The 24,538-nt window shown below is 31.5% G+C and overlaps 2 protein-coding genes and 1 pseudogene across 2 annotated transcripts; 2 read left to right on the forward strand and 1 right to left on the reverse strand.

The window, feature by feature from the left end:
- Nucleotides 1–7,612: 7,612 nt before the first annotated feature.
- LOC125201591 (auxin response factor 18-like) lies at nucleotides 7,613–10,826 on the forward strand. The gene is made up of 4 exons (XM_048099765.2): nucleotides 7,613–7,799; nucleotides 8,276–9,451; nucleotides 9,633–10,462; nucleotides 10,548–10,826. The coding sequence occupies exons 2-4, from the start codon at nucleotides 8,339–8,341 to the stop codon at nucleotides 10,615–10,617; spliced, it is 2,013 nt and encodes a 670-aa protein (XP_047955722.1). The 5' UTR covers nucleotides 7,613–7,799; nucleotides 8,276–8,338; the 3' UTR covers nucleotides 10,618–10,826.
- A 5,079-nt stretch (nucleotides 10,827–15,905) lies between these two features.
- Nucleotides 15,906–16,558, reverse strand: LOC125202445 (protein S40-4 pseudogene; annotated as a pseudogene).
- Nucleotides 16,559–20,977: 4,419 nt separating this feature from the next.
- On the forward strand, nucleotides 20,978–22,615 carry LOC125201411 (aquaporin PIP2-2-like). Its single transcript, XM_048099502.2, has 4 exons — nucleotides 20,978–21,332; nucleotides 21,455–21,750; nucleotides 21,994–22,134; nucleotides 22,233–22,615. The coding sequence occupies exons 1-4, from the start codon at nucleotides 21,041–21,043 to the stop codon at nucleotides 22,344–22,346; spliced, it is 843 nt and encodes a 280-aa protein (XP_047955459.1). The 5' UTR covers nucleotides 20,978–21,040; the 3' UTR covers nucleotides 22,347–22,615.
- The last annotated feature ends 1,923 nt before the right edge of the window (nucleotides 22,616–24,538 follow it).

The raw sequence follows: 24,538 nt of genomic DNA on the forward strand, positions 1-24,538 counted from the left end.
CTTAGTGGTCATTTTGTAATATTAGGTATGAAGTAACTTTGAAAGTTATGAACAAAAGTGGAACTTGAAAATGAAAAGATTTATTTGGTATATGGATAAGAAGTTGGTATTTGAATTTTCCCTTCTCCACGGCACCGACGACGAATGATGTGGGTGCTATTAGTGGCTACACTGCACATTAAAAGCAGTTTCTTTGGAATGAGTTCGTGTGCAATTTTAATGTTTCGGAGTTTATGGTGTACTTTAGAAATAGTTTTGGTGTGTTGTTTTTGTTTGCTTTTGGACACCTTTCAACTTTTCTCAGACTCCACTTGTTCGGATTGTCGATTGCAATAGATGTTTAATATTGTCCGCTTTGGGTTAAGCCCACACGAATTTGTTTTTGGGTCACTCCCAAAAAGCCTCAAACTGTTTTTGGATATGATTATATACTTTTTCCAACTTCTCCCAGACCCCCGATGTGGGATGAGTTTGCCCATAACATTATTATTGTTTTGGTTTTGTGTTATTTCTGCCTGTACTCTACAGCTCGCTTCACTTGGCTCGGGAATTTTGAATAAAAAAGTTATATATACACATGCACACATGAGTAAATTATTTTTCAAGTTTCGCCCACATATAATGACATCACGAGATCATTTACGGGCAAATGAAATATCACAATCACAAATATATTTATTCTCCAATAGAATATGGAATAAGTATTTGAATAAAAAGGTGAAAGTATGTGAAAAATAATAGTATGTCAAATTAGTGAGGCATGTGCGATGCTAAGGCGTGTGGGCGCATGAGTAGGTGTAGTGTGTGTAAGAACACTACACATTACATTACGCACCCACAAATAGTGGCACTATAAATGGAGGGACGAAACCAACCAACATTTCATATGGCCCATTCTCTACGTTAACTCATATTCTAATGTCCCATTACTTTTTATTAATTTTTGTCTTCCTAATTTAATTCATTTTATGATTGTAAGGAGGTTAGGCGAAAATAGGTCCACCTCATTACTACATTGTTTTTTTTTTTAATCATCAAACCACGCATTTTATGTACTTTTTTAATGTATTGATAATAACAAGTTAAACTAATTTATTTTTTATTTTAATAGAATGTATTGATAAACTAAGATTCACTAACCCATGCTAGGATTTATAATATTTTTATAGTTAATTTTTCTGTTAAAATATTTTTTTTAATTATAATATATTCTATCATTTGTTAAAATTAATTTTTTTGGTTATAAATACTAATCATGATGTACTATTATATAATAATTAATTTTTATTATATATAAATTATTAAAATAGAGTATTAAAATAATTAATGAGATATTTGAAATGTATTATATAATAGTATAATACTAATATATTCTTATTTTATAGGAGTATATGTTTGTTATGTTGCTAACATATTATTCAATCAGAATATACCACTTTATTAATTATCACTAATTAATTCCATTGCAAAAACTATGATTTTGTAGTATCAATGCATTTTGTTCACATATATAAATTGAATTTTTTTTATTGGGGGAGCTTTGAGTGCTGCTTTAGTGTTAGTGGCAGTAGTATGCAACATAATAATAACGTGAAGACCATAGTTTCATGCCTTATAATTATTTCGAATAATTTAGTCCATTATGTGTCTTTTTTAAAGATATTACTTGTTATTTATACAGTGTGTAAATATAGAAAATATTTGGTTGACGGAGTTAGTAATAATTTATTTTTTCTAATTTTTTATAGGAATATGTTTTTGGAAACCAATGTAAATATTGTAAGAAAAAAATTTATCTAAGACGCTTCTTAAGAATGGTGTTCATATTTAAATAAGCTATTAAAAATAATGAAAAAAATTATTTTTATCTGCATAATTATAAATCTTATTAAAACGCTCATAAACAAAATATTTACTTATATTTTAGTTTATTTTTAATGTATATATATAATTAAAAATTTTGTTATTATCATATATTTGATGTGTTTATTGAATATTTATTGTTAAATTTAAATATATTGAGATTGAATGGAGAATGTAAGAGATGAATAAGAAATTAAATAAAGAAAAGAAGAAAATACGAAGACTAAGAAATAAGAATGGATGAGTGATAAATATAATATAAACACCAAAATATCTACTAAAAACTAAAAATAGTCTTAAAAGGGTAAAAATGTTCAAAAATACCTCTAATGAAATGAAGTCATTGTCCAGACTCCAGAGACCTCTAATGAAATATTTTTTTTAGTTTTACTCAAAAATAATAAAATAAAGTGAGTTTATTAATAAAAGTAGCTCCCGGTAGATCATTTAACACGGCGTGGGACAATTTGTTACACATTAATAAATAAAGTTAAACTCAGTGACAACCAAACTTAAATTAATGAGAGTAGTACTGTACTGTTTTCATCTATGAACATTACATCCACACACAATTTAATAATCAATTGATTGTGCATTTACTAACTGTTTGGTTAAATATGGTTTGATTACGTACCCAATTAAATGAGTAGAGGGTAAAAATGTTTTACTAGTCAACAATATTGAGTCAAAAACCTGGGTAGTATTGAGTTTAGTTTAATTAACTATATATCAGAAGTAATTGAAAATTCCGTAATGATTTCGCATATCTTGGTTTAAAGAAAATTTATGATAAATTTACATGTGAAAAAGATAAACTAAACAGAGTACTATTCCACTCTAAGTGAAACATTTCTAATTCGGCATGTAAATTTATATAGTGTTGTTTTGTGAGTAAAGGTGAGAGAATAAAGTAAGAGATAGAAAAAGTAGAGAAAGAGATATTTCCATATTTAGAAATGTGTTATTTAGAGTGAGACATCCCAAAAACAAAAATGTATCACTTAATTAGAGTGGGATGAAAGGAGTATCTCAAAAACATTTGTTTTTTAAAGATATACGAAGTATTATTTATATGAAAAATGACAAATGTTCTTTATTGAAATTCAAGTAAGATAACAATTTTTTTATAGTGTTCATAGATTAAATTGATTACTAAATTTTAATTGATATTTTTCACTTAGTTTTATGACAACTCATATTTTACATAGGTTTTCCCTATCTAAGTGACATCTAACTCTACTCATTAAAATACTTGCCATATTTCCTATTACCTCCCGTGCTCCCGTGTATGCATAAATTTTAAGAAATATAAATAAAATTGGGTTGAATAAGTTAGTGGACTACGAGTCCCAATTATATGTACTCCTATTAGTTTTACAATAAAATGTGAATCCCAATTATATATACACTTATTAGTTTTACAATAAAATATGAGTGAAATCAGTTTGTGAAATGTGATATAAGTAAAAGTAAATTATACTACTGCTATTATGGGAGGGATTGAAATGAAAAAATTGACTCTTAGGGCGAAGGTAGTGTTATTTTATGACATTCAGAATCAAATGTTATTAATTTTCTATCAATCGAAATCAATATTGCAGTTTAATCAATTTTCTACGAATAATATGATGGAGATTTTTCAGTCCATAAAATGAGATAAAATAAGAGTATTAACAGAGAAAATCCGTAAAATTCCCAGTTCTGCAAATCTCAAAGACTTTTGCTTGGTTTAGAAATTCCTATGAAATTAATTCCAACAAATATAAGCATTTCTACAAAATTATTGTGTTTTTATCTAAATTAAAGATAAACTTCAATTCAAACACACCCTTAGATTGTTAGCACTACTTTCTTAGTGCGTTATTTTAATAAAGAGTGAACTACGTAAATGGTACCTGATCTTTCACATTCGCACATAAATGGTACATGATCTTTATTTTATATAGTTTTTGGTACCCCATGACAAAAATAACCCTATGAACCCAATATGTGATTTTTTTGTTACGAAGGATATTTTTGGAAATTTCAATTAAATAGAACCAAATATGTGATTTTTTTTTCTTCCTTTCTTAGTTCTTTTTTCTTCTTTAGTTTATTCTTCTTTCTTTTTAGTATTTTATCTTCCTTTCATCTTTCTTTTTTCTCCTTAGTTTATGTTTCCTCTTTTTTTCTTTTTTCTTTTCTCTTCTTTTTTCTTCTTTCTTTTTAGTGTTTTATACATACATCTAATTGCATTCATAATATAAATCAATAACAAAACACCTAATTAAATTAATTATTTAAAATAATTAAATCAATTTGAATATTTTTAATTAAATTATTTATACTCATTTTAGGGTTGAAACTTGAAACACCTAGCTAAAAATATTCAACTCTTTATCGTTATGAATACAATTCACAATTTTAAATTTTGATTAGTACAAAATTGATTAACTATTAATTTAATATAAAATAATAATATTTATTATTTATTAATTACTACTAACTTTTACTATTATAACAAAAATATTATTATAATAATTAAATATAATTATAGTTAACTATAATTATGATTAAGTATATCTAAATGATATTAAAAAATAAATTAATTATTAATTTATAATATCAAAATAATAATATTAATATTGATTAATAATAATAGTATAAAGAGTGAGGAGAATGAGAGAAGATATTATAATATCACTTTTGGTACTAGTTTTGTCAATGCCCAAAATATCCTTTATGACATAAATAGAAAATTGAATTTGTTTAAAGGATATTTTGGGGTAAAAATTGCATCAGATACTAAAAATGTGATTTATAGATACAAAAAACGATATAAGATAAAGATCAGGTATCATTTATGTGCGAAAGTAAAAAATTAGGTACTCTCTCCGTTTCTTTATAGTTGAGTCATTTTTCCATTTCGGGAAGGTTCTTCATAGTTGAGTCATTTCCATATATAGTAACTTTTTTCTCTTTCTTATTTTACTCTCTCTTACTTTATTCTCTCTACTTTATTCACTTCATACTTTATTCTCTCTACCTTTTCCTCTCTTTTATTTTATTATCTATTTATTTAACACAACAAACATTCATTTCTAAAACTCTGTGCTGAAAAGTTCTGCCTCAACTATAAAGAAACGGAGGGAGTACCATTTATATAATTCACTCTTTTTATAAAATAGTATTGCTTGTTAGTACTACTTCCCTAGTGCGTTATTTTATAAAATGGTAGCATTTGTTATTTAACAAGTGTGTCTCGACTTTAGTCCTATTGAACTATGTCTGAGTTTATAACTCTGTTGCATCGCCATCAATCTCAAAATGAAGTTATCAAAGAATTCTATACGAAAAATAATGCTAATAATTAAATTACCAAAATCACTATTCCTACATTATTCTTGAGCTATGAATAATGTATAATTCATTTTGTTCATCTAATTATTACTTCTGATACCTTCATCCATTGTAAGAGTTAATAAATGTAATTTTTTTAATCATTCATTGCTTTTTTACTTTAATGTAAATACTTAGCCCACTAATAAAACATTGACTTATAACAAGACAATTTACTTTCATAAGTATTTGATACTACGTACATTACGGAAATATTGATAATTTTACATAATTGTACATATAAACATGTGGATAATTTTGTAATTTAAAATAACTTTTGAAAATGAAAGATTCACCTAATCTAATTTAATTTTACACAATTACCCCTTATGATAATGAACGAAAAAATATCGTAAATAGGTAGTTAAGAAATTAATACAGTAGTACTTAATTCTAATATCAGAAAAATATTGAACTTTGTTTTTATGTTCAAATATCTTTCTTACAAATTTAAATGAACTTACAGTGACTAATTTGCACATACTACTATATTTTTTCGATATAATCAATATGAAAAGAATTTTTTATTTTGTTTTCATTTATTAATAATTAAATATGAGTATCACTTTTTCTTTGATAAAATAAAAGATCAAACAAAGAAAGGTAAATAAGAGTCCAACAATACTACCACAATAAGGGTAAAATCCCGTCAAGATTAAGAAAAACTAGTACTCCCTCCGTCCCACGTCCCACTGAAGTGACTCATTTTTTTTTTGGTTTATCTCAATCAAGACGATTCATTATTAAAATTAGAAACAACTTTATCTTTATTTTATTTCATCTCTCTTACTTTACTATCTCCACTTAACACACAAACGAAAGTTGCATAAAATCCCGTGGTGCCCAAGGAATGGGACATCTTCTTTGGAACGGAGAGAGTACTAGCTACTAACGCTAGACAAAAAATATAAAGAAAGCAACAAAACCACTAAGCAAACGTGAATAAGGCACCTCTTTCGTGGTCTTTGATTGTCCGCATAAGACACTCTTATATTTGATATGATATCAGTCTATCTTCTAATCCGACTCAACTCTCCATATATTTGCTCTGTTACGAAAGGGAACTCTAGGTATCTTCCTTTAATCCACGAACCTAGCTTTCACAGTAAGGCCATCCGCATCCCTGTCTCTTATCCGTCTCTTAACCGTCTCATCTTTTCACTATTCATGGACCCCACTGTACTTTTCACCTCATCTTTTAACTAAGAGACAACATCTGCATCCCTCCATCTCTTAACCATCTCATCCTTTAACTATTCGTTCAATTTCATTTTTTATTTTTAATTTCAACAAATTCAATTAATATTTCATTGAAATATTAAATTAATACTAATAATTCATTAAATCATTAAAAACCACAAAAATTACAACATCCGAAAATACGAAAAATACATAATTGAAATCATATGGAGTATTTTTAATTTTAATTTTAATTTTAATTTTTTAATTTTTAATATTTATTACAATATTGAAAAATTAAAAATTAAAAATTATAATATTTTAATTTATTTTATTTTCGAATTTTCCTATTCTTTTAAAAAAAACAAAAAAAACATTTTAAACGGATATAAACGACGCCCACTCGCGGGTCGGCGAGTGGGCGTCACGCACGAACCGGAGCACGCCACGTCGCTAAGGCGCGTGTCTCGCCAGTTCAAGGCCGGTCTCTTCGGGACGCGTCACGCGACGAGACGGCTCGTCTCTTCGAGACGAGATGCATGCAGCATCGCCGTCTCGATGCTGCGAGACGAGATAGGGACCGCGAGATGCGATGCGGATGCCCTAAAAGTCTCTTCTCAATTTCTCAATTTGTGACAATACCACCAAATGAACTATATTGTCTCATAAAAGAGGGAGCTTCAAAGCTTTTTATCTAATTACATCAAAGACGCATCCATCCAGCTGAGGCACATATACTAGTATATCATTATTTTCACATATCACATTTAATAAATCTGAAAAATACATCATGATGCATATTTCTATTTATGGATTAAAATTAAAACCAATATACACATATTAAATAATGAATTAGTAACGGATGAATAGCCACATACCAGAACCAGACATTAAAAAAATAATAAAATAGAAACATTTGCAATACCCAACTCGTCTTTTCATCTTTGAAACATATACCCCGTTGTAGGTGCCTTACACGTGCAATTAATTACACAACCAAAACATGAAATACTACAATAAGATACTAGTAATTAAAAAAGTGGTAAGTTTGTTTAATGGTGGAATCTAAAGGTGCATCAGAAGTTTCTTCAGATCCGATAAAGAAGGTCAGAAATATTTCTTTATTATTTTTGTCTTCATAAAGAGTATACTCTACCTCAAATATCACAAAGTAAATTCCTTAGCCGATTATCGTGCTATGAAATAGTAACAATAAGCCAAAAAAAACAGTAAGTCGGCTTAAAGACTCTTTCTTTCTGTTGTCAAACATTTACATATATAAATATCTAGAGATGAGAGAGAGAAGGATATATGCGATTGGAGTTGAGTGTAAGTACGGGAGAAATGAAGAGGAAGCTCAAGTAGAAGAAAATCAACGGGTTCTCATCAATTTCATCTCTTTGCTTTTAATTTTCCCAATTCATCTGAACAATTGTTCTCCCTTTCTGTTTGATTTTGTTTTTAGCTTGAATTCATTGCTTTATGGTGTGAATTTGGAGGAGGGGGTGGAAAAAAATGTTCAAAGATTTCATTTTTTCCCATTGGAATAGTGTTGGGTTCGTGTGTAAATGCTAGTCAATTTTTTGTCTTGGAAATGGTATTTATTGTGGTCTAATAAGTCATTAGTTCTTTGCCGGTACATAGAATTCTTAGCAGAAAACAAGATTAGCAGTGGTCAAAATTTGATAAAAATGAGATTTTGGTCATTTTCTTGACAATTAATGTTCAATTTTCGAAATTTAGGAATTTGATTTTCATGTTGAGCTTTTAATTGAGAAACCGTGTTTTTTTTTTCTCTCTGTTGTTGGGAGTGATTGATGTACTGTTGATTGATTAATTCATTCAAATTTTGTAGCCAAGTTGTGTCTGAAAGTTTTGAGAGGAAGGTTGAATCTTGATACAACGTTGTTTACTTGAGATGATTACATTTATGGACTCTAAGGAGAGAAGCAAAGAGAGTGAGAAATGTTTGGATTCTCAGCTGTGGCACGCCTGCGCCGGTAGCATGGTGCAAATGCCACCGGTGAATTCGAATGTGTTCTACTTTCCTCAAGGCCATTTCGAGCACGTTTCGGGCAATCTTGATCTTAGGAATTGTCCGAGGTTGCCTGCCTATGTATCTTGTAGGGTGTCTGCAGTTAAGTTCATGGCTGATCCTGATACGGACGAGGTTTTCGCCAAGATTAGATTGGTCCCGGTTGAAGGGAACGAGGTTGATCTCGATAAGGATGGTGCTGCTGAGGTTAATGGCACTGAGAGTCAAGATAAGCCTTCCTCGTTTGCCAAGACTTTGACGCAGTCTGATGCCAACAACGGTGGAGGCTTCTCGGTGCCTAGGTATTGTGCAGAGACGATCTTCCCTCGTTTGGATTACACTGCTGATCCTCCGGTGCAGACCATTCTGGTCAAGGATGTGCACGGAGAGGTTTGGAATTTTAGGCATATCTACAGGGGGACGCCCAGGCGCCATCTCTTGACAACGGGGTGGAGCACGTTTGTGAACCAAAAGAAGCTCGTGGCAGGGGATTCAATCGTGTTCCTTAGGGCAGAGAACGGTGACCTTTGTGTTGGGATCAGGCGTGCCAAGAACGGGATTGGTGGCGGACCTGAAGTGCCATCACAGTGGAATCCTGGTGGTGGCGGTCGTGCTTTGCCATATGGAGGCTTTTCTATGTTCTTTAAAGAGGATGAGGGCAAGTTGAGTCGAAATGGCGGTGGGAACAACAATGGGAGTTTGGTAAGCAAGGGGAGAAGAGTGAAAACAGAAGATGTTATCGAAGCAGCAACGCTGGGTGCCAATGGAAAGCCCTTTGAAGTGATTTACTATCCCCGAGCTACCAATCCCGAGTTCTGTGTGATGACGTCTCTTGTGAAGGCGGCCCTTCAAATTCATTGGTGCTCGGGGATGCGGTTCAAGATGGCCTTTGAGACAGAGGATTCTTCTCGCATAAGTTGGTTCATGGGAACCATATCATCCGCGATGGTTGCTGATCCTGCTCGATGGCCCGATTCCCCTTGGAGGCTTCTACAGGTTTGACTCATTGAACTCAATCTTGTTGTGATTTCTGTTTTCAAATTGTGAGTTATGTGGTAAAAGTAGCTTTTCAGACTTTTGATATGAAATAATGTGATTGAGTTCTTGATGAGATTGTATGGTCTGTGTTATAATCCATATATTAAGCTTGTTTGATAATGGAGGTGTATCGTTGTAGGTGAGGTGGGACGAACCAGATCTGCTTCAAAACGTGAAACGCGTTAATCCTTGGTCAATCGAATTAGTATCAAATCTTCCTAACATCCATCTATCCCCTTTCTCTTCTCCCCATAAGAAGCTAAGATTACCACATCCTCCTGATTTTCCTCTTGACGGACATCTTCCATTGCCGGCCTTCACCGGCAGCCACCCTCTCGGGTCAAGCTACCCCTTCGGTTGTCTCACAGATAACGCTCCTGCTGGCATGCAGGGAGCCAGGCATGGTCAATACGGTATAACATTATCCGACCTCCATTTCAGCAAACTACGATCAGGTCCATGTCCACCTGATTTTCATCGGCCTCTTGACAGAGCCTCTATACCTATCCGGCCCTCCAACCCCGTTGTCTCTGAACCGAGCAACGATGACAACATATCTTGTCTTTTGACCATGGGAACAACTTCAATTCAAGGATCAACCAAGTCTCAAAATCGGAAGGAAGTCCCATTTGTGCTTTTTGGTCAAGAAATACACACGGCGAAGAAGATTTCTGTAACCTGCTCCAGTGACACTGTTTCCACTCGTCGTACTGTGAATAGATCGGATGAATCCGGTTTTTTTCCTAATAGGAACGATGCACATGAACGGTCATCGACCGATCACTGCAAAGTTTTCATGGAATCTGAAGACGTGGGCCGGACATTGAATCTTTCGTTGCTTGGATCGTATGAGGAACTGCACATGAAACTGGCAAGCATGTTTCGCGTCGAAATCACGGAGATTGCAAAGCACATCCACTATCTTGATGACACAGGTGCAGTGAGGCAACTTGGTGAAGAACCATTTAGGTAAAGCTGATAATTATTTTGTTAATTTCATTAATGCATCTATGTCTATACACTCTAAAATCTACTATGTTTGATGATGTTGCAGCAAATTCTCTAAAACAGCAAGAAGGTTGAGAGTTGTAGCTGATTCTAGCAGTGATAGTGTAGAAGTATAGAGATTTTTGAAGCAGATTTATTACACGTATTGTTAGTTCAGTTATATGTTGAGCTTATTCTTTAGAAAAGTGTGAATGGGTTTGTTTTCTGCTTGTGTTTATTGGATTCTTTTTTCTAGTGTTTGCTTGCCTAAGGCAATTCTTGAAAGATGACCCTTTGTAACTTCAAACTTGTTTCTTGACCTATTTATCTCGTGATTTATTTTGTATCTAAGGAGTTACTGTGTAAATTGAGCTAGCCACGAGTGAAAAATAGACACAAATATTCTAGTTTTGGTAATTATGAAAATTAAATTGGAAGGATGTGGTTAGTAATTTTTTCGATTTAATTTCTTTTTTTTTTCCGTGTGAGTTGTGACAGTCATTATAGACTAATTTTTCAAGTTGGAACAAGAGATTTTGTATATAGGCTAATGCAACAAAAGAGTCATAAATGGAAATTAATTGTAAAACAAAATATTTTTAATCTATTGGAGTTTAGTGGGTAAAGTTTGGTATAATTGTAGGAGAAGAATATACTATGAATGTGTATGGAGATACATAGTCTAGAAGTGTGGATTATGATATATGAAAACGAGGTGGAAGGAAGTGATTATTTAAAAGGAAAAAAACAAGGCATGCGTGTGGGTAAGAAAAATGAACTAATGAAGGAAAGGAAATGGAGTATAAAATTATATGTAAAGAAACACAAGTCGTAACCAAACCTAGACTTTTTCGATATTTCCCGGTTCAACCGCCGCAAGTCTTGCTAATGACTATATTAATCAATATTTAATCCCAATTTCCATGCTTCTTCTGAGTTGTTTATCAACTAAACTCATTTTTTAAATACATGAGTTTCTTTCATTTGTTCAAACTTTTGTAATTGTGGTACTTCCCAATAAAAACATAGACTAGATTTCGTCCCCTACTTTTACAACCAAAGTCTTAATAAGTGACGCTAGAAATACAAAATTAACAAATTGTAAATGGTAGATAAAGAAGATTGATAAACACAGAACGTACACTTTAGATTATTTTTAGTTATATAACTCTAATATAGTCTACCATACCAAAATAATTTCTTATCAATAAGCTCGCTTTAAGAGTTTCAATAATTGTTAATCATTTTTAAAAGAATAATATGAGTAAAGCATAAACTGCATCTGTTGCTAAATCAGTAGAGGGGCTGTGGAAGTAGGTATACCTAACCAAAACAAATTACATGGAGTAGTATATTATGTGAATTTATGGCACTGAAATTAATATAAGACCATGAATAGAAGAGAATAGGAGGAGACAAACTCAACTACTATTTCCAAAGTTTTGTTTTATTAGGGAAAGCCTTTATTAGTACAATTGTTTTCTGCATATGCATTCCAAAATTGCTGCCATAGTTTCTCCCAACGCATAATCGGGATCTGTAACATTTTTTATTTTAATTTGCAATTTTGTGAAATATGTTTAGGTATCGTCATACACGAATTTAACATTGGAACTTGATTTTCATGAAAATTAAGTAATTAACATGATCGAGAATCATTCATGCATATACTACTTCGGTATTCTCCATGCAGAATCCTGTGTGCCTCTACACATGTATACTAAAATCTCAATTATAAATTGAGTAAATTAACCCTCGAGAGTACGTAAATATTCTAAACTAAACACACAATTGATGATACCATACCACATTAAAGATCCATTTTTTCCATTAATTTTGTACATGTATGTCAGTATGGATCAATTGATAGTAAGTTATAAATTTGAAACGTTAACATATAATGCATCTCATTTGCTAATGTTATAGTACTATACTTTTGGATTCATCGATCTCAACTTTATTAAATCTAGTTACAAGACTTTTTAGGGTTCTGCATATAAAAAGAATAGAGTCCTTCACTGCAAGGTGCTTCTATTGAGTAGTAAGCTTATTGATTTTCATAACATTATTGTTGCCAGATTTTGCCATATGATTCATGATTTGGGCTTGCTCGAGACTCAAATTTGTATGTTGGGACCTATTTTCAGGCCCATTTATTGTTGGGCTATATCAAATTTAATTTAATTTGATCCATTGATTTTCTTTCTAAATATGATGTTCCTAGAAAGGATAAGGAGCAGTTCAACAAAACAGCAAAAATAAAAGGAACACCATTTATCAAATTTGAAAAACACGACCCTCGTCCAACTATGGAAGTGTGCAACCGGATCTTTATGTAAGCAGATGTAGAGATTTCCAACATTAAAACCATATAGATTATTATTGTCTAATATTTTTTGAGGACAATATTTCCTATAATAAGATAGTTTAATTAATTTATTGTTACAACCCTAAAATCAATAAAAAAAAATTGCTTATTATTTGTATTGAATAACCCAGTCTAATCAATCATATTATGTTTATCCAAAATTTGAAACATAAAATAAAGAGTGAACTACAAAAATGGTCCCTGGATTATGGGTTTATCTCGCTCATAGTCCCTGGACTTTAAAAATATCGCCAGTAGTCCCTGGACTAAGGGTTTATCTCGAAATTGGTCCTTTTGGCTTTTTTTGGTACGAAAATACCCTTTGATATTATTTTGGGGGGTTTGGACAATTTGATCTTTTTACACTTTTAACATTTTAAATCTGATATTATTTTAGTTATGTACTAACTTTGATATTATTTTAAATTTATCATCCTTTTTCCCTTTTGTCATCCTTCACTTTGTTTCTTCATTTCAATATTAGATTTAATTTTACAAAATTTTAAATTTTAATTTTTAAATATCAATAAATTTTTTTAATTATAAAAATTATTTAAATAGCAAAAATTAATAGTTATAATCAATATTTGATAGTGTATAGTACTATGTAATCAATAAGGTATGACAACGCCTTAGTTTTAATCAATATTTAATAGCTTTAATCATAAATAGATTATATAACACAATTTATTCTGAAATAAATATGCATCTAATGTAAGACTAATATAATTTTCGTTTATTAATTTGAAAACAATCAAAATTTACTAGAAAATTTCAACAAAAATACTCCTATAAAAAATTTTAAGTATGATCAAATTTTTAGTCAACTTCATAATATTTAATCACAAGCAATTATAACAACCGAATGGAGGCTAAATAGAATAACTCTTATTTTTCCATTATGATTAATATTATTTTTCTGTACTTTTTCAATTCAATTGAATATTATATTAAATAACAAAAATTAATAGTTTTAATCAATATTTATAGTGTCCATGAATTAATAGTTTTCATTAAAATTTTTTATTGATATTTAAAAATCTAAATATTAAATTTAATTTTATAAAATTAAATCTAATATTGAAATAAAAAAAAAAAACAAATTCAGTGAAGGATAACAAAATGGAAGAAGAATGATAATTTTGAAATAATATCAAAGTTAGTACATAACTAAAATAATATCAGATTTAAAATGTTAAAAGTGTAAAAAGACCAAATTGCCCAAACCCCCCAAAATAATATCAAAGGGTATTTTCGTACCAAAAAAAGCCAAAAGGACCAATTTCGAAATAAACCCTTAGTCCAGGAACTACTAATGATATTTTTAAAGTCCAAGGACTATGGACAAGATAAATTCATAGTCCAAAAACCATTCTTGTAGTTCACTCTAAAATAAATTACTACAAAATGTTGACATAACGAGTAATAAGGTTCGATAAGCATCACTGTCACTAGCTTGTCCACTTGTTTTCTTACCTACCGATGCAATAACAAAACCAACTAATTTTGTCCTAATAATGCTGCTTTTCCTTCTCAATAAATAAAAAAAGGTCCAGCTTTCACTCTCTCCAATCTCCAAATAACAAAGAAAAGGCAAAGGTTATTTTTTTGTTATTTAATTGCCCACTTTTTCTAAAACCGTAAAAACAAGAACAATAATAACCACCCAGTTCGCAGCAACAATTATTCCAATAACAAAATAAAATTTTGACACTTAACACAAGTATATATGCAAATCAGTATAAATGATTATCTCCAAAGTTTTTAATGCGCATTTAATTTAATTAAAGTCTCACGATTTGATACATTACTAATTAATTTGCTTTAATAGTCCACCATTTAAGGTTCCCAAACTTTTATGATACGGGTAACAAATTAAAATTTAAATCTAATATGGACATTGTCATTATACTAGTGTCACACCCGTGCGATGCACGATCCAATTCATTTTCTTCTCCTTGTACTAATTTAAAACATGGGTTCAGCATTTTAAAATGGGAAACAATATGATTATAAGTTCTAAACTCACAAATGTATACTCATACAATTAAATAAGTTTTGAAAATAAAATTTGAACACAAAACACATATCCATAAGAATGCTTTCGATCTCCACTACATGATCAACAACAAACACACATTGATTACAATTTAATTTTTTTCATAATGTATATAAATATATTATAACTGTAACTGCCGAAATTTAACACCACGTATATTTATCTAAACCTTGATTATGACATATTTTATAACTATTCAATTTCAGCGCTAAAACTCGCCTTTTATATATGTATAGATACGATTAGGGGTGGGTAGGTAAGGTATACCTTACCGAAACCACCATACCGTATACCTTACCGTAAATACGGTATGTGAAAAAGTCATACCTTTACCTTACCAAAGTTTTCGGTATACCGAACTTTGGTATACCTTATTTTCGGTATGATAAATTTTTATACCGATACCGTACCTCATTTTCGGTATATACCGTACCGAAGTTCGGTATACCTTACTTTTGCGGTATACCTGACTTTCAACATCAATTAAAATAGAAAATTAGAGTTTTTAAAATATTATTTATAATTTATAATTTTAAAAATAAATTAAATATAATTTATTCATAATTATATTTATATTTCACAATAGATTTTATAATTTAAAAATATAATTGTGTTTATATTTTTGTGGTATATACCTTAATTTACGGTATATACCGAATTTCGGTATGTAGCGGTATACTGCGGTATTTGAAAATTCATACCGTTACCTTACCGGAATTTTTCGGTAAGGTATCATACCATACCGAAAGTCACGGTATACCGAAAATTCGGTATTTTTGATATTTTTTTGGTACGATAAGGCCGGTATTTCGGTATTTCGGTATTTTTCCCCAGCCCTAGATACGATTGGTGCAACATATATACATGTTTTAGAATTTTCTACACAAATAATTCTATCATTTTTTACTAATGCTACACTAATGATATAAATCAAGTACATTTAGAATTTTTCTGACAATTTAAACCATATAAAATACTAGACCCAAAGAAATAGAAAATACTAGAAGTATTTTCTATAGTTTAAGTCAATTTTAATGTAATTACAATGAATGATTGTGGATGTTACCAACACAAAACAATCTAATCGATTATATTAATCTATATCAATCCTTAAACCACAAAAACCTCCAATTAGCTAAACTAAGCTAGCTAATTAACAAATTGTTTAATCTTCAAAGCCAATTTTTTTCCAAATGGCATTTCTAACCCTACTCAAATCCCTGCCCTTGAGCGTCCTCCCTTCACCTTCATGCACCGACAAAGAAGCTCCTCTAACCCGCGCCAAATACTCATGAGGGGGCATTCGCTCATTTTCCTCTTCCTCCTCCTCATACTCGTCGCGTGGCTTCCACTCACCGCCGAGGATCTTCGACCAGTCCGGTACGTTCACAGGCAGCGATCTAGCCATACGATCGACGTCGTGGTTCTTCAGCTTCAAGAGCTTTCGCGATGGCCTACGACGCGCTTGCTTTTTTGGTTCAGCGAAAACGATGCTGCTCCAAACCTCGGATTCCTCGAATTCGAGATGATCCTCGGTGGGCGCTGGAGCTATTGTGGCGGTGGCGAAGCTGAGGTAGCGGTGGCTGTTTCTTGCGGCCATTGCATTTCTTTGCTAAGAGAGATTGGAGAGAGAGAGAAGGGAGAGAGTGAGGGTTTGGTTGATGAGATTTATAATGGGAGTGGGGTTATCTTCGCTTTATTTTACTTCATTTTTTAATTATGATGAGATAAGATTTATCATTATGTTTATTGCTATCATAAGTAGCTTTGGATTGAGAGATAAGATTAATGGGATAGAGTATGACTCAATTATTTAGGTTCGCTACAACAGCAAACAATCGGATAAAGTGAAAAAAAAATCGGATATGACACTTTTTAATGTTATTAAGGACGCTAATTTGTATGTTTAATTATACCGTCAATACTCAACAAATTATCCTTATTATTAGTGTCCCAAATAAAATTAAATGACACAAATGAAACTATGAAAATGTCCTTAAAGCAAAAGATTAAGATAATTTACCTTTAATTTAGGGACGCTTTCTTTTGCGTTCTAAATTATCGTTATTTTTAAAAAAATTCAAACGCTAATAATTGCGTCTCAGTTCTTGTGTCACTAAAAAATACTGCACTAAGTTTTTTTTTAGTGGTTCTTGATTGATTGTGGTGTAGAAAATATTTAAAGTATTATGATTAAAATATAAAAGTTAAAACGATTTAGATTTTTTTAATAATTATATTACTTGAGGACAAATATCTACTACTTGTATACTCAGTTCCAGCACAGCACGCTGACTTCTTCGTTCATTGGTACTACTATTACTTAACAATTTCATCCCTTCTTGCAAATATAAAAATGATTTCGTATATTATCTGCAAAAAACAAAAACTATATAAAATAGAGATCTCGAAAAAGTCTTGATGGAATACGAAATTCGCCCCCATCGATTTCAAACAACAGGGAACAAACGTAAGAATGTTGTCAAAATTCAACCAATCATAAGAAGCTGACACGCATGAATTAGGTGGAATTAAAAGTATACCATGATAATTTTAAAAATAATTGTTGTTGTATAAATTTTCATTTCAGAATCTGGTTTTTTTTTTTAATTTATATTTCATATATTATCAACTTTGCAGTGTTGTTCTAATTTTACCATAAAATTGGGATAAATATGAGAGGATATATAAATACTTCTTTTATAGTACGATGTATAAATTTTCATTTGATAGAACACAGAAATCACTAATCAAATTAAATGTTTGTGTAAACCATAAATTTCAATAAATACGTATAGATATTGTCCAAGTCCAACGAAAAAATATGATGATTGGAATTACGACATTTAAAAGGGCTGAGAAGATTACTCGTCGAATTCTTATTAGGCTTACTGTTTAAGCTAGGCATTATAAAACTATTTCAATAGCCCAGAGCTATTGGGGATTGGCCCAATCATTTTTCTACCAGCCCTGAAGTCTCTGGGCCACAATAGTTTTATAACCAAATAATGTAATCCATGATCAAAATAATACACACTTGGTTATATTACAAAAGAAATTATTAATCTTGGGCTGAATTTGGAAAGACGGATTGGTTACTAACTTACTAGTTACTACTCCCTCCACTACGTTTACATTATGTTTTTGCTTACCTTTTTTTGTTTAACGACGAGTGTTCCGAATCCGTCTTTTGGGGAAATTCGATTAATACTGCTCGATCGGACTTGCCGATTAAGGTCGAAAGTCTCCCAGTGGGTAGCGGGGTTTGAACCCGTGACCTCAAACTATTCAATTGTATTTTTCTAATGCAAGTATAAAGAAAAAATGACACGATAAACTGAAAATCAGAAAATTAATCATTAGTAGTGAACGATAATATTATTATTGAGGAAAAAATGTATTTGGCTCTCAATTTTAATGAACTGAAAAATGAAAATAAGTAAATGAATGCATACTTAATCAATGTTCAAATTATGAATTAATCTGATAAAATTGACGCATTAATAACTTATACAACGCATTTAATTAATACAATCTAACGTGTAGTATTAATTTTGATACAAGTTTTATGTTATGGTCGTGATTAATTATTTATAATAATGTAAGATGCTTCCAAAATTATTTCACACTCATAATATATTTCTTTAGATAATGCTAAATTAAGCATCTCCATATAAATTTATATATCAAGTTTCTGTCATTCGTCGTGACATGGATTAACTATGCAATCAAATTCGATAAGTTATTCAATATTTTATAAATTTAATCATTAATAAATTATAAGTCTTAAACCATCCAGTATTTGTGAGTTGTATTATCAACCGATACACAAATAATTGATGAATTCTTTAACTCAAAAGTGACGAAGGGAAAACAAGATAAGAAAAGAAAGTATGTGATGATTTAATAGGCAATATATTATATTACCGACCAAGTAACCTAATCCACAACCAAAATATACATTAGAATTTAGAACAAAAGAGTTTGTAATAAGAGACCGCCATCTCATTGACATTGACGCGATGAAGTTTAATAGCCAAGAAATTAAATATATGAAAATTTGTCTTGACTTTGTTTAAAGGTCGACAATAAAGAGCTACAAAATTTCGTGAATATGCGGATAGGGTAGTGATAAAATACAAATTTATATATTTCGCATTCAAAACTCCTCAACACAGTTTCAATAAAGTTTCAATACATATCAACACGGGGAGTGATCAATTGCTAACTCATCATTTAATTGCTAACTACAACTAATTTAAGGTCATAGGATTTTAGAAAACGCGTGGGTCTACAATTTTCCACGTGTAATTTTCGTTTTTATTAATTAAATCAAAAAAGATAAAAAAAAACTCCAAATTAGGATTTTGGATGAAAATGTCAATATAGTGTTCCGAAAATATCAACACAATGCTTTAAGAATGTTAACCCATTGCTTATATTGACATTCTACATGTATTATATTGACATATTTTATATAGTATGTTGACATTTCTGTTTGTACGAAAACATTAAAAAATTTTGAATTTTTTTTCAAATTTTTACGTCGGAACATATGCATGTATGATATCGTTGGAATCCTTATGAAATTATCTTTAATTTGATATATGTTATATGAATTTAAAGTTTTGGGATTTCTTTTAAAAGTTAGTTATAACTAAATATGTAGTTAATTGACATTAATACCCCTATTGATATTTTTTGGAATTAATCCTATGGCCTTATTGACGTTTTTCATTGATCGTATTGACATTTAGAGATTAATGATCTAACCCCTTAATTTGAATATCTAATGGTTATTATTTACTTGTAGTTAGCAATTAAATTATGAGTTAGCAATATAACACTCCCCATATCAACACAGTGTAAAATTTCAAGATTTTAATGTTAACACAGTATCAACACAGTATCAACACAACAACAATCATTGACTACCGTTGAAATTTTGTTGACATTTTCCTGTTGATGCTTTTTTGTGATCTGTTGACATTTTCTAATGGTCCAGATCATAGTTTTGAGTTTGTACAACATTTAGAGTTTTCATTTGATCACATCCCTGTGCCTATAATATTATTAACAATTAATTAATTTCAAACAAGCCATTTGCTTAACGTGTGCATAATATAGATGAGAGTGTTAGGGTGTCACCACCTTTTAAAATAATATCATACCACCATCCCTAGCCAATCATTTACACATGTGGACGATTAATAAGCTGCCACGTGGCAAAAAAAAAACCTAAAAAACATGGCCAACAATATTTTATACACTATACAACAATTTTTCTCGGCCAGCAATATCCAACACGCTATACAGCAATCTATAGCAATCTATAGATTGCTGTGTGACGTTTATAATATTGCTATATACGTTGTGTCACGGTGTTACAATAAAGAGGATTGTCATCTTAATACATCCCTAATTTAGATTATAATTAATTATTTAATTAGTTAAATTAACACAAATTATTGGTTATCGATGGGTTGAGATATGATGCGGTGGCGGCGCACTAGGCTTGAGTTGGCAATTTGATAATCAATTGATGCATGGTCGGTTTGTAATTTTATTCTTTGAATTATTTGTCAATACGTGATTAACTTAGTTACATAAAATTGAATAATCATAATTCTTTTTCACGGGCAGAGACAATATTAGTATTTATTTTAAATGAATTTTAATGCATGTTTATGTCCTATTTAACATACCAGCTATGCAATTATTCATGATATTTCATGATATTTTAAACTTGCCAATAAAGTTTATTTTTTCACTAATAATATTTCAATTATTTTTCTCCAATAACCATCTCTTATTTTATTAAAATTCATGATAATCTTTAAAACTAATTTTGTAAATGTACCGTGGTAATATGATAAAACTCACAATTATTGGAAAATAGTTGCCCACTTGCCACTTAGGGCGGTTAAAGGTAGGGTCGAATAGATTATGAAAATAGAAAAGATGGAAGCTAATTTCTTTAGGGGCGGCAATACACAATCAAATTAATTACTACTCCTATCAATAATTAATTTCTCCGACTTCATATATAAATACCACTCCAATTCCAACCCACAAATCATCATCGCTCACACAAAAGCAACACAAAATCAAAACAATTTATAAGAAAACTGAAATGGGCAAGGACATTGAGGTGGGAGCTGAACACGGCGGCGGAAAGGACTACCATGATCCTCCACCGGCGCCGCTGATCGACGCGGAGGAGCTCGGAAAATGGTCCTTTTACAGAGCCATCATCGCCGAATTCGTCGCAACCCTCTTGTTCCTCTACGTCACCGTCCTCACCGTCATCGGCTACAAGAGCCAGAGCGCCGCCGACCAGTGCGGCGGCGTCGGGATCCTCGGCATCGCCTGGGCCTTCGGCGGCATGATCTTCATCCTCGTTTACTGCACCGCCGGCATTTCCGGTCATCTATCTATCTATCTATCTATCTGTTTATCTCGAGCATTTTATTTTTTTTAAAAATTTAAAATTTTAAAGTTTTGATTTATAAAATTAATTTTTTCGGCGTGGCGAATATGTATGTAGGTGGTCACATTAACCCGGCGGTGACATTTGGGCTATTGCTGGCCCGGAAGGTGTCGTTGGTTCGGGCGGTGTTGTACATGGTGGCGCAATGCTTAGGTGCGGTGTGTGGGTGTGGGCTGGTGAAGGCGTTCCAGAAGGCCTACTACGTGAGATATGGTGGCGGTGCTAATGAGCTGGCCGATGGGTACAGCACGGGCACCGGGGTCGCGGCTGAGATCATTGGAACATTTGTTCTCGTCTACACCGTCTTCGCCGCCACTGATCCTAAGAGGAATGCTAGGGACTCCCATGTTCCGGTGAGACATCGTACCATTAAACTTTGTCATCTAGTAGCATATTCTTTCTGATACGAAAAATAGTCTTAGTTATTTTATTTTAGATTGTTCACCAAAATTAGTCTCTATATGTTTAAGCATTCTTCTAACAATATTTTAATTTTTGTTTTCCTATTTATTTTTTAATTTATTAATTATATTAAAATTCGTGTCACGATCTCTTTAACTTGTATCAATTAAACTTATTTTAAATCTTAATTATAGGTTTTGGCGCCACTTCCTATTGGATTTGCGGTGTTTATGGTTCACTTAGCGACCATCCCAATCACGGGTACGGGCATCAACCCGGCCCGTAGTTTCGGAGCCGCTGTCATCTATGGCAAAGACAAAGCTTGGGATGATCAAGTATGTGTAAATATATTAATTTTTAATTATTAAATTATATCTTGAATTTGTTAAAAAAAAGAAACTGATCATATACTATTTTCAATCAATTCTTGCAGTGGATATTCTGGGTTGGGCCCTTCGTGGGAGCAGCCATAGCTGCAATCTACCATCAGTTCGTTCTTCGGGCCGGATCTTCAAAATCTTTTGGATCATTCAAGAGTTCTTATTAAAAATAACTTTTGTGGGACTTCGAATAAGGATTTATAATTCAAGATCGATTGGAGCAATTGTAAATTATTAGTGTGATATCGTCAAACGGGCCGTGGTTTTAATGGCCCGAATGATGATTTTTTTCTCTACTGTTTTTTTTTTCGTTCTATTTCGGGCCTTCTCCTTTTGATTCTTGATTTCGCTGCCTGGAGCATCCAAGTGTGACGTTGTTGTAAGTGCACTACCCTCAATTTAATGTTTAAATTTTATGAAGCACTTCTTGTGTTTATATTGTTTGCTATATTTGTTGTTTAAATAAAACGAAATTGTGGTGATAGATTATGAAAATTATGTCAGTCCAGGCTGGCCCAATAAATATGAGAGGCCCGAATTTGATTGCCTTCGATCGGCTGTATTAAGGCCTGATTAAGCATCGGGCCTCACCCAAACTATTAGTTAAAAACCCAATTAAATTAGCTTCTTAACTACTTGTAGTAGTACTTTGAATGCTATCCATAGAGATTATAAGCCATGTAGCCAGCTCAATATAATTTGGAATGTAACATATTACCACGTCGGTCACACTCTAAATAGAACATTTCTTAATCGTCACAAAATTTTATGCAATTTTATTTTATTGAGTTAAATGAAGAGAATAAAGTAGAATAAATAATATTTATAAGAAATGTGTTATTTAGAGTGAAATATTTTTTAAAAATGTATCAATTAAAGTGGAACGAAGGGAGTATATTTTAATTCATAATTCGAATAAAATTTACATGTGAGGAAACATGTCAACTTTGGAAAGTGAACGTTATTAAGGTTGAATCTATAAATTTCATTATTATATAAATTTAAATTTCGAGTTATATATTATAGCACTCATTATGATCAGTGAATTGATCTCAAAATTTCAAAACAATTGATTCAAGCTCGATTTTGTAGCTAATGAAAGTAAATATGAGTTTAATGAAATTTGACCGTTATTCCCTAGACTAGAAATAGCGGCTTTGAAATACAGCTGGGTCTATGAAACTAGTTTCTTCTCCGAGGACTAGTAGTACTACGTGATACATGTTTAGAAATATACGTTCTATGTCTCACTTAAGATGATACGTTTTCCTTTCTAAATTGTCCCAACATGATACATTTCATTTTTTGGAAACTTTCTCTTTCCAATTAATACATCCAACAACTTTTTCTCACTCCTATTATATTATTCATCTTTCCCTCTCTCTATTTTAATACTTATACTCATATTTTCTCTCTCCAATTAAACACTTTAACAAATAACTTCTAAAATTTCATGCCGGCCAAGAAATGTGTCATCTTAGTCGGGACGGATGGAGTAGTATTCCCTCCGTTCCAAGATAAGCGACTCGCTTCTTTTTTGCCCTTGTTTTGGAAAAATGATATAAAATAGTTAGAGTGGAGAGAGTAAAGCAAGAGAGAGAATTATGTAGAGCAGAGTTTTCTCTACATAATTCTTACTTTACTTTTTCTTCACTTCAACTATTTTATATTATTTTTTTGAAACAAGTGCGAAAAGGAAGCGAGTCGCTTATCTTGGGACAAATGGAGTATAATTTAATAATTAATTCTCAAATAGTACTCCCTCCGTCCCACCGAAGATGACTCACTTTCCTTTTTCGTCCGTCCCAACCAAAATGACCCCTTTCTTATTTAGGAAATATTTAAAATACTCAATTATCTTTCTCCTTTCTTACTTTATTAATCTCTCCTACTTTTAAACACGCAACATCCTTTTCTCTCCCTTTTTAAACACTTGTATTTGTAGTAACCTAATGTTATAAACATGCCATTGAATACCTTTTTCTTAAATACGGAGTATAATTTTGTCAAAATATAAATACTTGTTATACTTATACCATGAATATTCGATGATCATTTATATAGCACAGTCTTTATTGGCAATTGTAGGTAGTATCGTACCAATCAATAAATATTAAACAGCATAAAAATTAAGTTCATATATCTCAAACTTTTAATATCACTCGTCATTTCGAACTTCCATCTCAAAATCCTTGAAGGAAAATAAATAACTATAGAATGGGCGTTACCTATAACTTAGAGGGGGCAATGCAGCTACCACTATAAATGTGCATGGCTCTCTCTACCAAATATCCACCCATATTCATACCATAACCATAGATTACCTCTCAAATTAAACACAGGATTCTGATAAGGCGGC

This window comes from Salvia hispanica, chromosome 2 (genome assembly GCF_029641045.1).
Source record: "Salvia hispanica isolate PSC_SH4W2 chromosome 2, Shi_PSC_v1, whole genome shotgun sequence".
Classification (NCBI taxonomy): domain Eukaryota; kingdom Viridiplantae; phylum Streptophyta; class Magnoliopsida; order Lamiales; family Lamiaceae; genus Salvia; species Salvia hispanica.